This window comes from Heliconius melpomene, chromosome 3, assembly GCF_056956725.1.
Source record: "Heliconius melpomene rosina isolate 202511_hmr_F chromosome 3, ASM5695672v1, whole genome shotgun sequence".
Lineage (NCBI taxonomy): Eukaryota > Metazoa > Arthropoda > Insecta > Lepidoptera > Nymphalidae > Heliconius > Heliconius melpomene.
The window spans coordinates 9,088,952-9,103,281 of NC_140391.1; the positions used below are offsets into that span (position 1 = coordinate 9,088,952).

Sequence of the window (14,330 nt, forward strand, 5' to 3'; positions counted from 1 at the left end):
AACAATTCTTAGCTATTTCCAACTAGCCACAGGGGCAAAGTCTTATAAAGCTGTTTTAAATTTTGTGATAAAAACCTTCTCTCGTTGTAAAATACTCTGGTGCGTTGTGATTATGATTGTTATTTACGTTATATAGAATATTATTTGTCAAACTAACTTTAGCTTTGCAATTCTTACTTTTACTGGAGCAACACCAAACGTATGATTGTTGGTTATTTTTTTTAAAAGTAAATCCGTCTATCATTATGAGCCGAGCACCGCGTGTTGTTTCAATAAACCTGTAGTCCACTTCTGAAATTGGGACATATTAGTTAATATTGATATGTGATCTGTACTCATATTGTAAAGTTGAGGTGTTCTTTGGTCTAACTACTTGTTCAATTGAAAAACTACTTTTATGTTAGATAATAAATTTATTAAAAAAAACTTTTATAATTTTTACATTCTTAAAGTATTCTTTCACATATTACAAAAAATTATCGTAACCCCCTGAACTTTTGGTCAGTAAAAACAAATGTAATAGAATTTTGAAAATAGTTTTTTGGAGAGGGGCGCCACTGAGCCACGGTTAGCATCGTTCTCTGTATTATTTTACGTTTTAAAAATTAAATAAGAGTTCATAGTCAGTAAAAAGAAGACAACTGTTGGAAGATACCAAGATACACGACATATATTGTGGATACGGACAAATAACCAGTGAAAAACGTTTTATTGTGAAAACAAAAAACAGACCGTTAGTGTGATTTCTTGTATGGCATTTTCAAAAAATACGACATCTAAAGTGACCAAACTCGTGAAATTGTGACTAGTGCAAACTAATTATAGATTTTGCGGGTGAAAAAAGGAAAAACATAAATATATAAAGAACCTTTGTTAAAAACTTGCAAAATAAGCAAACTCATTTACGTAACTAACGCCATCTCTTGGAAGTAACAAGAAACAAGTTTACGACTCAATGATAAAGTTTGTTATTGGATTACCAGATTGAAATCGAGCCACAAGAGGTCGCTACTAGACAGAAGACATAACACAATACATTATATTATATTTTATTACTCTCAATTCTCAAATTAAGAAAAAAAATAAACATGGAAGAAGTCTTAAGTGCGTTACGGAAAATTCAGAAAGAACTAGATGAACAGAAAACAATGATTTTAAAGAACGGAGAAAAAGTAACAGAGCAAATTACACAAAATATTGATAGTATACTAGACGAGAAATTTAAATGCTGGGAAGAAAAGTAGGAGAATCTCAAAGTTAAGCTGGATAGTCAAGAAAAGAGGTTATATTTCTTGGAAAAACAATCTCGACAAAGAAATATAATTTTATTCGGTCTGGAAGAAACTGAATCATCATACTCAAACTTGGAAAACACCTTAACTAGTTTTATTAATAGGTACTTAAACGTAAAAGTTGATCAGAGGGACATACAGGAAGCTAGAAGGATAGGCAAAAAAGGAGATAGACCTAGACCAATAAAAATAACACTGTTAACACTGGGAATAAAAATAAATATACTAAAACAGAAAAAAGAACTTAAAAATACTACATACTATATAAAAGAAGATTACCCAGAGCATATCTTAAAGAAACGGAAAGAATTACAAGAGCAAGTGAAGATTGAAAAAGAAAAAGGAAACTCAGTAATCATTGTCTACGATAAATTAAAAATTCTTAACAAAAACCCGAATTCCCAAACCAAAACCAAAAGAATGCTTTCCAGTTCACCAGAAAGTGGCCACAACAATGAACCAACCAAAAAGAACAAGACTAGAAGTAACTTAAACCGATCGTCCAGCCTTGCTGAGGGGCCAGTAAAACAGGGTCTATTAAACTTCCTTAGTGGTAAAAACTCAAACTACTCCTCAAAGAAGCTTGAAAATACAAACAACGTCTTGTAGGCATCAACACTCCCCTCCCACATAGAGAAAAAAAAAAAAAAAACAATTAACAAATTAATTCTTCCAATCCGGCCGGTCACCGTGGAAGATCAAGACCAAAACCCTCCAAAGTTATTAAAAATAAAACCTAACAAAGTAAATTCCAATAATAAGTTATAAATAATAACGAACTGGACACAAAAAGCTCAGTCAATGGAAAACTGGACATCTTTGGAGGAGGCCTTCACCTGCACAGGGGTTCTTGCATATTACATACATTTACATCAAATCATATAACTATACAAAAATAAAATATACACATAAATAAACAAAAAATCAACAAGTAAATTAATAAACTTAAGTAAATAATAATAACAACGATAATGGAAAAATAGTAATAAATAGATAAATAAACAAACGGTTATGTATAATAAATGTATAAAAAGAAAATAATAAAAACTAACAATTTATCTACTAACTACAATACTAACACTAAACTTAAAACTTGTATTTTTATTTTATGAAATGTAATTACTAACTAAAGATGCGAGGAATAAAAGGCTTTTTATTTTTATTTTATTTTTATTTTATTTATTAGTTAATGTTGATATGTGATCTGTACTCATATTGTAAAGCTGATGTGTTCTTTGGTCTAACTACTTGTTCAATTGAAAAACTACTTTTATGTTAGATAATAAATTTATTAAAAAAAACTTTTATAATTTTTACATTCTTAAAGTATTCTTTCACATATTACAAAAAATTATCGTAACCCCCTGAACTTTTGGTCAGTAAAAATAAATGTAATAGAATTTTGAAAATAGTTTTTTTTTAAAGTTTCACATAAAAACCTTCTTTCGTTGTAAAATACTCTTTTGCGTTGTGATTATGATTGATATTTACATTATAAAGAATATTATTTGTCAAACTAACTCTAGCTTTGCAATTCTTATTTTTACTGGAGCAACACCAAACGTATGATTGTTGGTTAATTTTATTAAAAGTAAATCCGTCTATCATTATGAGCCGAGCACCGCGTGTTGTTTTAATAAACCTGTAGTCCACGCCTGAAATTGGGACATATTAGTTAATGTTGATATGTGATCTGTACTCATATTGTAAAGCTGATGTGTTCTTTGGTCTAACTACTTGTTCAATTGAAAAACTACTTTTATGTTAGATAATAAATTTATTAAAAAAAACTTTTATAATTTTTACATTCTTAAAGTATTCTTTCACATATTACAAAAAATTATCGTAACCCCCTGAACTTTTGGTCAGTAAAAACAAATGTAATAGAATTTTGAAAATAGTTTTTTTTTAAAGTTTCACATAAAAACCTTCTTTCGTTGTAAAATACTCTGGTGCGTTGTGATTATGATTGATATTTACATTATAAAGAATATTATTTGTCAAACTAACTCTAGCTTTGCAATTCTTATTTTTACTTGAGCAACACCAAACGTATGATTGTTGGTTAATTTTATTAAAAGTAAATCCGTCTATCATTATGAGCCGAGCACCGCGTGTTGTTTTAATAAACCTGTAGTCCACGCCTGAAATTGGGACATATTAGTTAATGTTGATATGTGATCTGTACTCATATTGTAAAGCTGATGTGTTCTTTGGTCTAACTACTTGTTCAATTGAAAAACTACTTTTATGTTAGATAATAAATTTATTAAAAAAAACTTTTATAATTTTTACATTCTTAAAGTATTCTTTCACATATTACAAAAAATTATCGTAACCCCCTGAACTTTTGGTCAGTAAAAACAAATGTAATAGAATTTTGAAAATAGTTTTTTTTTAAAGTTTCACATAAAAACCTTCTTTCGTTGTAAAATACTCTGGTGCGTTGTGATTATGATTGATATTTACATTATAAAGAATATTATTTGTCAAACTAACTTTAGCTTTGCAATTCTTATTTTTACTGGAGCAACACCAAACGTATGATTGTTGGTTAATTTTTTTAAAAGTAAATCCGTCTATCATTATGAGCCGAGCACCGCGTGTTGTTTTAATAAAGCTGTAGTCCACTCCTGAAATTGGGACATATTAGTTAATGTTTATATGTGATCTGTACTCATATTGTAAAGCTGATGTGTTCTTTGGTCTAACTACTGATTCAATTGAAAAACTACTTTTGTGTTAGATAATAGATTTATTAAAAAAAAACTCTTATTATTTTTAACATTATTAAAGTGAAAGAATCACATATTACAAAAACATATCGTAACCCCCTGAACTTGTGGTCAGATTTAACTTGGCTTGGTTTCCTTACGTGACATTGAATCATTCTCAATTGATACGCTCGAAATGCCACAGATGGAGAATTGAAGTACCTGAACTAAATGTTTAATGTAATTTAACCAATTCACCAGATTTGGTTCTAAAATACGCAGGGGGTGGGTGGTTATGTACTAAATTATGGTACTGAATTTCATTAGCCGCGTTCATTCGCACTCTTGCTTTGCAGTTTACAGATTTCCCTGAGCACGTCCAAATATAACATGACTTGTTGATCCTGGAGAATGTGTACTTTTGTATTACCAATAGGTGTCCTCCTCTAGACGAATTTATAAACTCGTAACTTATATCTAAAAAAGGTAATTTTTTTACGTTTAATATCATATTTTTTTTCATTTTTTTTTTGACATTCATCATCATCATCATCATCATCATCATGAATACCATTTTTACTAATTATATGTATTATTTTATATAAATAAGCATGTTTTAATAATAAAAGCTTTATTACGAAATCTGTTGTAGCGGAAAAGTTTGCGAAAATTTTTAACCAAAAAAGGAAAAAACATTCAAAATAACAAAAAAATATTTGCTTTTTTTTAAATTAAATTGTAAAATTAAAAGAATCGAGGTTTTACAAATTCGTTGGGACTATATGCCATACGGTTTATTAATATCATTTCTAAATATATCACAACTAGCATTACTTTATAGAAATTATTTAATGTGTGTGATTCACGTTATATCTAATAATATTACTATATTTGTCTAATACTACTTTAGCTGGACATCCTCTTGACTTTCTCTTGGAGCAGTACCAGCATCTCGCCTTCCAACTATCTGAGAACGTATAGTTTTGGAAGATCATAACTTTTCCTCCATTTGGTTTGGCAACTATATGATAGAAATTATCTAAAATAAAAAATAATCCTTAAATTTTATCAATAAAAATCAATTCACTGATCGATTCTGCATTTCTGCCGGCACTTAGGTACCAGAGTGAGAAAACGATAATAATTTATAATCCACCGTTGGTTTATGGGTCATGACTAAAAAAAATTTGCGCTTGGTATTTTTATACATAATTTCGCTTTTATTTAACACATACACATATGTACATTTTATATATATATATATATATATATATATGTATGTATGTATATGTGTATGTGTGTATATTCATTATTATTTTATTACTGTATTTTATTTTGCACTATAACGTTATTCCCATTTCTTTATTTTTAGTCCTTTATTTTTTAAGGGTTGCCTGGAAGAGATTGCTTGAAGCAATAAGGCCGCCTTTGCATACATTTTATAAAAATATACTGTTTCTTTTTCTGTTATATGTTATATGTGTGTGCAATAAAGTTTTTTCTATTCTATTCTATTTTAAACTGAACTCACTTTAATTTTTTCTGACGTTGGAAGATTAATAATGGCGTCATTTCGATAAATATTTTTTTCTCTACACAAGCCTATAAAAAAATATGGATTTAAGATATTAAGATTAGAATAGAAATATCGCAATCTAACAAATTTTTATACTTCCTCTTTAATTCAGCTTTACAATTACTTTAAATTAATATACGGGCAAAACTTACAAGTGAAATATCTTATATTATAAGGACGACCTGTGTTATTTACTCTTTAGTCTACCAGCAGGGTAGACAGGGGGAACCTAGTGTTAAAACATTCCGTTCTCCACTTTCTGCCGAATTCCGGAGGCATTGCGTGTTAAGTGGCAGAACTCTATACCGCCCTTTGCTGAAGACACCAGAGCAAAGAAATGGAAATATAAATTTAAACAAAACCAAAAATACTGCGAATCCCCGGTTTTGGAAGCCCTAGTATGGCTATAAGCATTTCCACTAATTATTATACACTTTATTTATTCCTCAAAATGAAAACGAAGTTAAAAGTTAAAAAATATTACTTACCCACTCAATTAAAACTTTATTTAAAATTTTCAAAATTATCATTTAACATAAATGTTTATAATACCACGAATAATTTACTTTTATAATTAACCTAAAAGTTAATTTAAGAGTATGTGTTACATATTTGAAGTAAAATACTGTATTTTTTTACATAATCTATATATATCTATATACATATAATAAGAAAGTAAAAATGATGCGTCTGTACATTGAATATATTTACAAAATAATAATTGAGGGGGGCTTAGGAACAGTAATAGAGGCCAAATCCACAAAAATAAATTATCTGTTTGTCCGTTTATTTGTACGTTTGTACACGCTAATCTCCGGAATTACTGGGCGGATTTAAATGAAACTTCGTTTTATAGCCTAGATGTTGCCTATTATGTCTAGGCAATATCTAAGCCATATTTTATTTTGAAAATCTGGATACCTGATGTGGAATTTTAACAGCCTGTCTAAACTATAAGAGATATAAATATACTGCCTTGGGGAAAATTGAACAACATGACAAATAATTTCCACCCACATAACAAAAATGAAGGTCTGGAGTAAGTAGTAAAAAAAAAGAAATCTGGAGCTCATATGGAAGCCTAACAGCCCAGCTACACCTTAAGAGATATGAATATAATGGCTTCGAAATAGTTTTTCTGCGTAGTCAGTGTTAAATGAAATAAGTTTATTATTCTGACCTAATAATTTAAAATAACATAAGCTAGGAGTGAAGTGAGTGGGCGAAGCCGCGGGCGGGCCGTTAGTATAAAATTAATTTCATTTAATTTGATAGTTTAATTTAAGATTAATACTATGACTTCAATTTAACATACGTTCCATCACGTTGCTTCAAGAAAGTAGGCGGCTTATGATTATGTTCTAAATTGTGATACACCAAGTTTCCGACGCTGTCGAACCTTAGACGAGCTTGGCACTTCTCTTGGCTGCACTTTTTTCTGCAATTCCAATATCGACTGTCGTTTGTGGTTTGGACGAAGGTGTAGTTTTGTAGAAGTAACGACGGCTTCTTCATGTTAGCTATCCGTATAGTTTTAAAGAATAATCCTGTAATGATATATTTAATATTTTTGTAAGATGCCATTGCCAAATATTGAAATTGGAGTAAAAAGTCAAGTACTTTAATTTAGTATTTTTATTGCCAAAGCATATAAAATAACAGTTTATACGGACTTTGGCCCGACATTTTCTAGATATTTTGTCTCGAATAGTAGCTAAGAAAACTCGCGATATTCAAAGCTTTAGTATAGCTACCAACTTTTCCACTGATTATTAACCACTTTATTTGTTCCTCAAAATGAAAACGAAGTTAAAAATAAAAATATATTGCTTACTCTATAAAAAACTTTATTTAAAATTTTGAAATTTATTCCATTTAACATCAATGTTTATAATACGACGTACAATATATTTACTTTTATAATTAAACTAAAAGTTAACTTAAGAATAGCCAAATATATATATATTTTTATAGTTAAGAAAATTCATCAAAGAAAAATTAATTGGACCTTGTCGGCTTCAATTCGGAAAGACAAGTAGACATGACTGAAGCCATTACAATTTTTTTTACTATTAATTTCTTAGAGCCTAGATAACTCTGACTCAGGCGTCAAAAAGTCTCTCGGTGTTTTTTCCAGCGTCACGCTTTTCCCAAAAAAACATATTTCGTATTACCACAGTAGAGAAATTAAAATAACAATTAGTTCTCGCTAGTGTAGACCGAGATGTTAGCTAACGAGCCTACAGTCAAACGATACCACAGTGCGCCATGACGGCCCAATTCTTTTATCTATAATAAATTTTTAAAATAATATAAAACAAATTAATTTAATTGGAAGTAATAGAATATTTACTATTAGTTTAATACTAAGAATTCAATTTAACATACGTTCCATCACGTTGCTTATAGAAAGTAGGCGGCTTATGATTATGTTCTAAATTGTGATACACCAACTTTCCCTTGTTGTCGAACCTTAGACGAGCTTGGCACTTCTCTTGGCTGCCCTTTTTACTGCAATTCCAATATCTACGGTCGTTCGTGGTTTGGGCGAAAGTGTAGTTTTGTAAAAGTAACGACGGCTTCTTCATGTTAGATATCCGTATAGTTTCAAAGATTAATCCTGTAATTATATATGTTGTGGATATTAAAAATACATATATATATATATATATATGTATTTTTATAAAAATATTTTAAGATTTTTCTAAACCTTATAAATATTTTTGTAAAATGCAATGGCATTTTACAAAATTATTTAAATTGAAATTGGAGTAAAAAATCAAGAACTTTAATTTAGTATTTTTATTAACACGTGAAAGCATATAAAACAATTATAAAGAATAAAAACAATTATAATAAAATATATTTTCAATATACTCAAAGAAAGGACAGAAGATTTTTTTATAATAAAAGCCAATTCTCGCTACTCCTGACAGTTTTCTAATCAGTCACTTTTTAAGATTGACCAAAAAATATAAAAATAAAAGAGAAAATAAAGATTATATTAACAATCAGCTTTCCGCTGTATCCCGCACACATAAACAAAAACATAAATAATGTAAATAGTACATATTTACATTTTAAAGAAAAGAAAAATGTAATTTTACATTTAAGAATTAGTGAGATCGTCATTTTTGGTCATATTTTTTGCTGTAAATTGTAAGAAGTGAAGCTACCATGGGCGTAGGTTAGCGTGTGTGGAACGGGTGGGCCAAAAAGAATACCTGTCAAAACTTTAAAAAAAAAGTTTATACGAACATATCCCAAGAAAATATCCCAAGATACGCCCATTAAATGTAATCTTATTCTATTAATAAGTTTTTTATTGTGTATAGCCTAGATTAAGTACTTCGTAGTTTTTTCAAAATACCATCATTAACGAATTTTTTGTCTGTAACTATACATTTAAAATAATTATACGAAGCCCTGATGCCGCAGGTTTCGATTCCAATGAAGTATTTAATTTTTTCGTTTCCTCGTTCTGGTCACGAGGGATGTTTTCAATTCCGTTGTTAAGTTTCGGCACTCAACACGCAATGCCTCAAGAATTCAGGGAAAGGGGAACGTAAGTGTCTTAATAGGGAACGAAGAATCTTAACACTAGATTCCCAGGTTCTATATAAATAAATCATTATAGGAATAAATGTTATTCATCCAAGGTAAATCGTGAAATCGAAATAAATATACAGATATAGAAAATGAACTTACACTATCCTTCATAGCAGGATGAGCAGAAGGAACCTAATGTTAAGATAATCCGCTCTACACTTCCTGTACAATTTTGCTAAATTTTGCGGAGTTCAACACCGCACTATGACTAATACAAATAGTAGACTATATCTTAACTATTATAGTATACATTTTCATATTGGCGTGCCTTACACGCACGAGGTGGATGATTATGTTCAAAAGGGAAACAGACAACTTCTGTGCCTTCTTCGTTTATACGGACTTTGGCCCGACACTTTCTGGATATTCTCCTTGAACAGTACCAATTGTGGGCAGATTTGTTCATTTTAACGAACGTGTGTCCTTGCATCACCAGTATGTAACCACCTCGAGAAGATTCCTTGAACTCGAACGGTCTTTCTGCAAATATTGAAATATTAAATGATTAATTGCAATTTACTCGTATTAATTAAAATTTGGGCATTTTGTTCTTTATTATAAAAAAGAGGTTATTAGTTAATCATATATGTAAGAACAAATTTCCTCCAAATCTAAAATAGTTTTTGAAATATAAGTAGGTTTGTATTTAAACATTTTTTTAATAATTAATTACTGGTTTATCAAGAACTGAAAATAATAGTGATTGACTCTTACTGGTCAAAAGTGTGTTTCGTTGTTATGCTACTCCTCCTAGACCGTTAAACCTATAGCTCTGAAATTTTGCAGGTTCGTTGTGGACGACACGGTGATCACAGGGAAGTAGTTTGGTGATAATTGTACTTGTAGTTTTTGAGCAAATACTCAAAATGTCTCCCATAGAGATAAGCCGTGGAATGTTTTGAAATTCACGCGCACAGATTGAACTTTGACTAACCTAACCCTAAATTTCGTAAAATTCACTTTAAATCGCAGTGAGTTTAATAAAACGTCCTCTGATTTATACAAATAATTTAATGTAAACAACTATTTTGTGCTAAAAAAAATTAAGTACACAACGTAGTAAGTAAAAGAAAGTAATAACTATTTAACTTTTTGTTATAAATATACAAGTAAACCAAGCCTCGACACATCCATACGTGCAATATGTATATTATTTTTGAATAACAGGCACACTTTTAAAACAAACTCTTTCTATAAAATTCTGTTAAACATTTAACTTATTTGGTTTAATGATCACATTCGTTAATAGCTATCTTTTAAATACTTTCATACTTTCCACCCAATTTCAGTGTTGAGTGGCAGAACTCAACACTCTGCTTTGTCAACCAGAGCGAGGAGATAAGAATAATTCATTTCCCGAGTCGAAATCGAACCCACAGCCGTCGCGTTTACAGTGACATGACGCCACGACTGACTTAGTGAAGAAGAAGATTTTGGCTTTCTTCTTACTTAGTACAAATATTAAATTCATGGCTTCGTGTGGACCCAAAATAATATGGATTTCATTATTTTAAAATTTACCAATAGTTTCAGAGCATCTCAAGTCTTACTTACCTATACTTCACAAACATTAAAATTAACAATTATAAACATAACACATTTTAATTTTTTGGTATCGATCCTACTTACCATAACTACATCAGCAAAAATCAATTATAATCATGTAAATAGATATTATGAGGCATCTTTGCATATATACCATCAGCTGTCATCCTGTACATGGTGTCTGCGTAGATGATGCGTTTGTTCCTGTCCATCTTGAGATATGCTCCACACTGCATGCTCACTTTCTTAGAACATTGTAATTTCCTAGCTCCTTTCATATGGAATGAGTATGAATAATTTTGGAATAGCACCACTGATTTCCTACCACCGAGTGGCAATATAACGTAATCCATACCTGAAAGTTGAACCAAAAGTTAATTAAGAAGATTAAATTAAAAAATATATATATATAAATTAAATTATGAAAAATTAGTTAAATACACCTATATGTGTAAATAAAAAGAGTACGGACCGTCTGTAGAGCTGTATTAGATATAAATATAAAATTTGCTAAGATATAATATTGTGTAACTAGACAGATTGAACGTTAAAAAGAAATCTCATCTATAATAAAAAAAAATGACCAAGTAAATGATGGACAACTACTGGACCTTAAAAATGAAAAATTGGCGTAAAGGTCAGGAAGAGTAAAGTAGCAGTAAAAGAGGGAATCTAGAAATTCCTGCGGGAACGGAAGAAATCTGAATTTTTATCATTACACAAACATAGTTGTAGGGAACGATTTGTTTATAATATTACAGAACCACTTAAAGTACAAACAGTTTGAACACAAATAGTATATCACACACAAATAGTAAAAAAGAACACTATAAATACTAATTTTGAAATAAATACTACATAAAACAAAGGAACGTATGGAGAGCGCATCGAGTGGCAAGCATCAACTAGCGACTGTTAATTATAAAATAAAAAATATGCCGTCGATAAGGGGGTAGGAGTAAATATTACTAGTCCTTACGTACTATAAAATATATAAATTCTATTAATATAAATGATAAATAAATAGATAACAATATTGAAATATATAAATGACACATATTAAAAAATATATAAATAATAATTCCCTGCGACCATTTATAATAATTCAGAATTAAAATAACCAGTTCAAAAATATTTTTTTTATTTTTATAATAGTAATTTTATTTACAAGACTTAGTAATAGCTACTTATGAATTCATATACCATTCGAAAATATACGAGTTCATGGAGGTTGGTAAGGTAAGTAAATCGGATTATGTTTTTTCCTTATCGTGATGAATTACTATGAACGTATATTTTTATTATTAAAAAAGCAGTTTATCATTTTGTAATGAAACAGTCTAAGTTTTATAAAAATCGATTTAGTAATTCCTGAGATTCACATCCACACATATCTGGAGTGGACATACATAACAAAACCAAAGATATACAACACCCGTAAACTAGTATAATATTTTATTAATTTTCTGTTGAAGAAATTAAATTGGAACAAATTGACAACGAAAATTTAATATTTGTAGATTGTCTTTAGGTAATTATCCAACTAAACTTAACTTAAACTAAACAAATAAAATTCATGCGAAAGATCTAATAATCTAAATCAGCTTGACGCTGTATCCCGCACACAGCAGGGTAGGCAGAGGAAACCTAGTGTTAAGACACTCCGTTCCCCACTTTGTGCCGAATTCTGGAGGAATTGCGTGTTGAGTGGCAGAACTCAACGCCGCGCTTTGCCTCTACACCGGAGTGAAGAAAAGGAAATATAAACGTAAATAAATATTTCACTTCCTCGAGTGGGGATCGAACCCATAACCGTCGCGTTACAGTCACACCCTTGTGCCGCTGCGGCACGACGGCCTAATATATTATTATCTAAGTAAACTAATTAAAATCATAAAATACATTTATTGGATTATAAATATATTATATACCTATATAAATTTGGAACAATTAAACTTTGTACGTAAAATGATTAAATTGACAGACATTGGTATCTAAAATAAATATGTTTTCCAATACTAATAGCGTGGATTCACTTTTATTATAGTACCGTCGGATGCTCTCTCTAGAAAAGGTGGGAGATGGTTATGGTCCAAATAAAATGAATCAATCGTATAATTTCTGAATGTCAGTCGAGCTTTGCAGCCTCCTTTACTTTTCCTAGAACAATAGTAAGTGTTCGGATTGCCACCCTGCACTGAGAACGAGTACCCGTCGACGATTACAATATTATATTTCCCTTTGCCTGATGGAAATATTTCATAGCCAATGGATTCTGAAAGGAAAAATCTTTTAAGTAAATAACATATGTAAAGGTGCTATCATAGTAGTATACATAGTCCTAATATGTCGTCGACAAGGGGGTAGATGTAAAAACGATAACTCCGTACAGGTTCGGTCGACGGCAGCGCGCTCTTTCATATAAATAAGCTAAATAGGAATACGTATTATAAAATATATAAATTCAATTAAATCTATGTTTGTAAATAATACACCTAGCAGCATAGCAGTTCTCCTCTTTCCGCCCTTATTCGACACATTGCTTTGTTGCGGAACTCAACGCCGCACTTTATGTCATGTGAGCTTGAATATAAAAATAATTTATTCCTCCGAGTGGGGATCGAAAATAAAACGTGACGACAAACACTGTCCCACTAAACATGTACCTACTATATATATCTTTGCATAATATATTAAATAACTTTTAATTTTGACGCGCAGGAATACGAGCGTGCGACTGTAAACACGACAGATTGAGGGTTCGATTCCCACTCCAAGAAATGAAATATTTAATATTTTCATTTTCTCGCTCCAGTAACGAGGCAAACTGCGGTGTTCAGTTCCGCAACAACACGCAATGCTTAGAGAATTCGGCGGTAAGTTGGAAACGGAAGTATTTAAGATACTTACTACTAAGATTTTGATTTAAGTAACAAGCAAACAAAAAATATGGTATTAAAAAGTGCTAGATGCTGTGCAAAGTGGTACTTCAGTATGCCAACTCGTCAAATGCAAATGCATCAAAAATAAAACGAAACAACTTGAAATTGCTTGTTCAATATGTTCAAGGAAATCTGACGCTTATGTAATGTTATTTTTTCAAATCAATAGGTGCAGTAGTTATGGATATATTTTAAGAGAAGATAAATTTATTTAAAGGTATGACTATAACGCGACGGTGTGAAATATTTATTTACATTTATATTTCCATTTCTTCGCTCTGGTGTCGAGGCAAAGCGCGGCGTTGAGTTGTGCCACTCAACACGCAATTCCTCCAGAAATTGGCAGAAAGTGGGGAACGGAATGTCTTAACACTGTTGTGTGCGGGATACAGCGTGAAGCTGATTTGATTTTTTAATTTTGATAATAGTAGGTACATTATAAGTTTTGCACGGAATTTCTTAAATACTAATTTTCTAATACAAATACAATATTTATATACAATATTTCGAGAACTGTACGATATTTAGAGATATAAATTGAAACTGGAAATATGAATTTAGATTGGCACATTTAACATAATATTTTAAAATATATCTCTTTGTTCTTAGGTGTCCCTACTATAAATTTAATAGAATTGTATGTTTAAAAGAC

The 14,330-nt window shown here is 30.4% G+C and overlaps 2 protein-coding genes across 10 annotated transcripts in view; one reads left to right on the forward strand and one right to left on the reverse strand.

The window, feature by feature from the left end:
* LOC146540090 (uncharacterized) overlaps positions 1 to 14,330 on the forward strand; it is a 318,142-nt gene that overhangs the window by 205,619 nt on the left and 98,193 nt on the right. The window lies entirely within an intron of this gene.
* Positions 4,590 to 11,647, reverse strand: pre-mod(mdg4)-U. 6 transcript variants are annotated; one of them, XM_085207324.1, is made up of 6 exons: positions 11,517 to 11,647; positions 10,891 to 11,091; positions 9,291 to 9,671; positions 7,971 to 8,202; positions 6,898 to 7,129; positions 4,590 to 5,045 (listed from the first exon to the last, which is right to left on the reverse strand). In XM_085207324.1, exons 4-6 carry the CDS (start codon positions 7,975 to 7,977, stop codon positions 5,042 to 5,044), a joined length of 243 nt encoding a protein of 80 aa, XP_085063450.1. In that variant the 5' UTR covers positions 7,978 to 8,202; positions 9,291 to 9,671; positions 10,891 to 11,091; positions 11,517 to 11,647; the 3' UTR covers positions 4,590 to 5,041. The 6 variants fall into 6 exon arrangements, 2 of the variants coding, with proteins under 2 accessions (XP_085063450.1, XP_085063449.1); XR_014879443.1 differs by having other exon boundaries at positions 4,592 to 5,045; positions 5,538 to 7,129; XR_014879444.1 differs by having other exon boundaries at positions 4,597 to 5,045.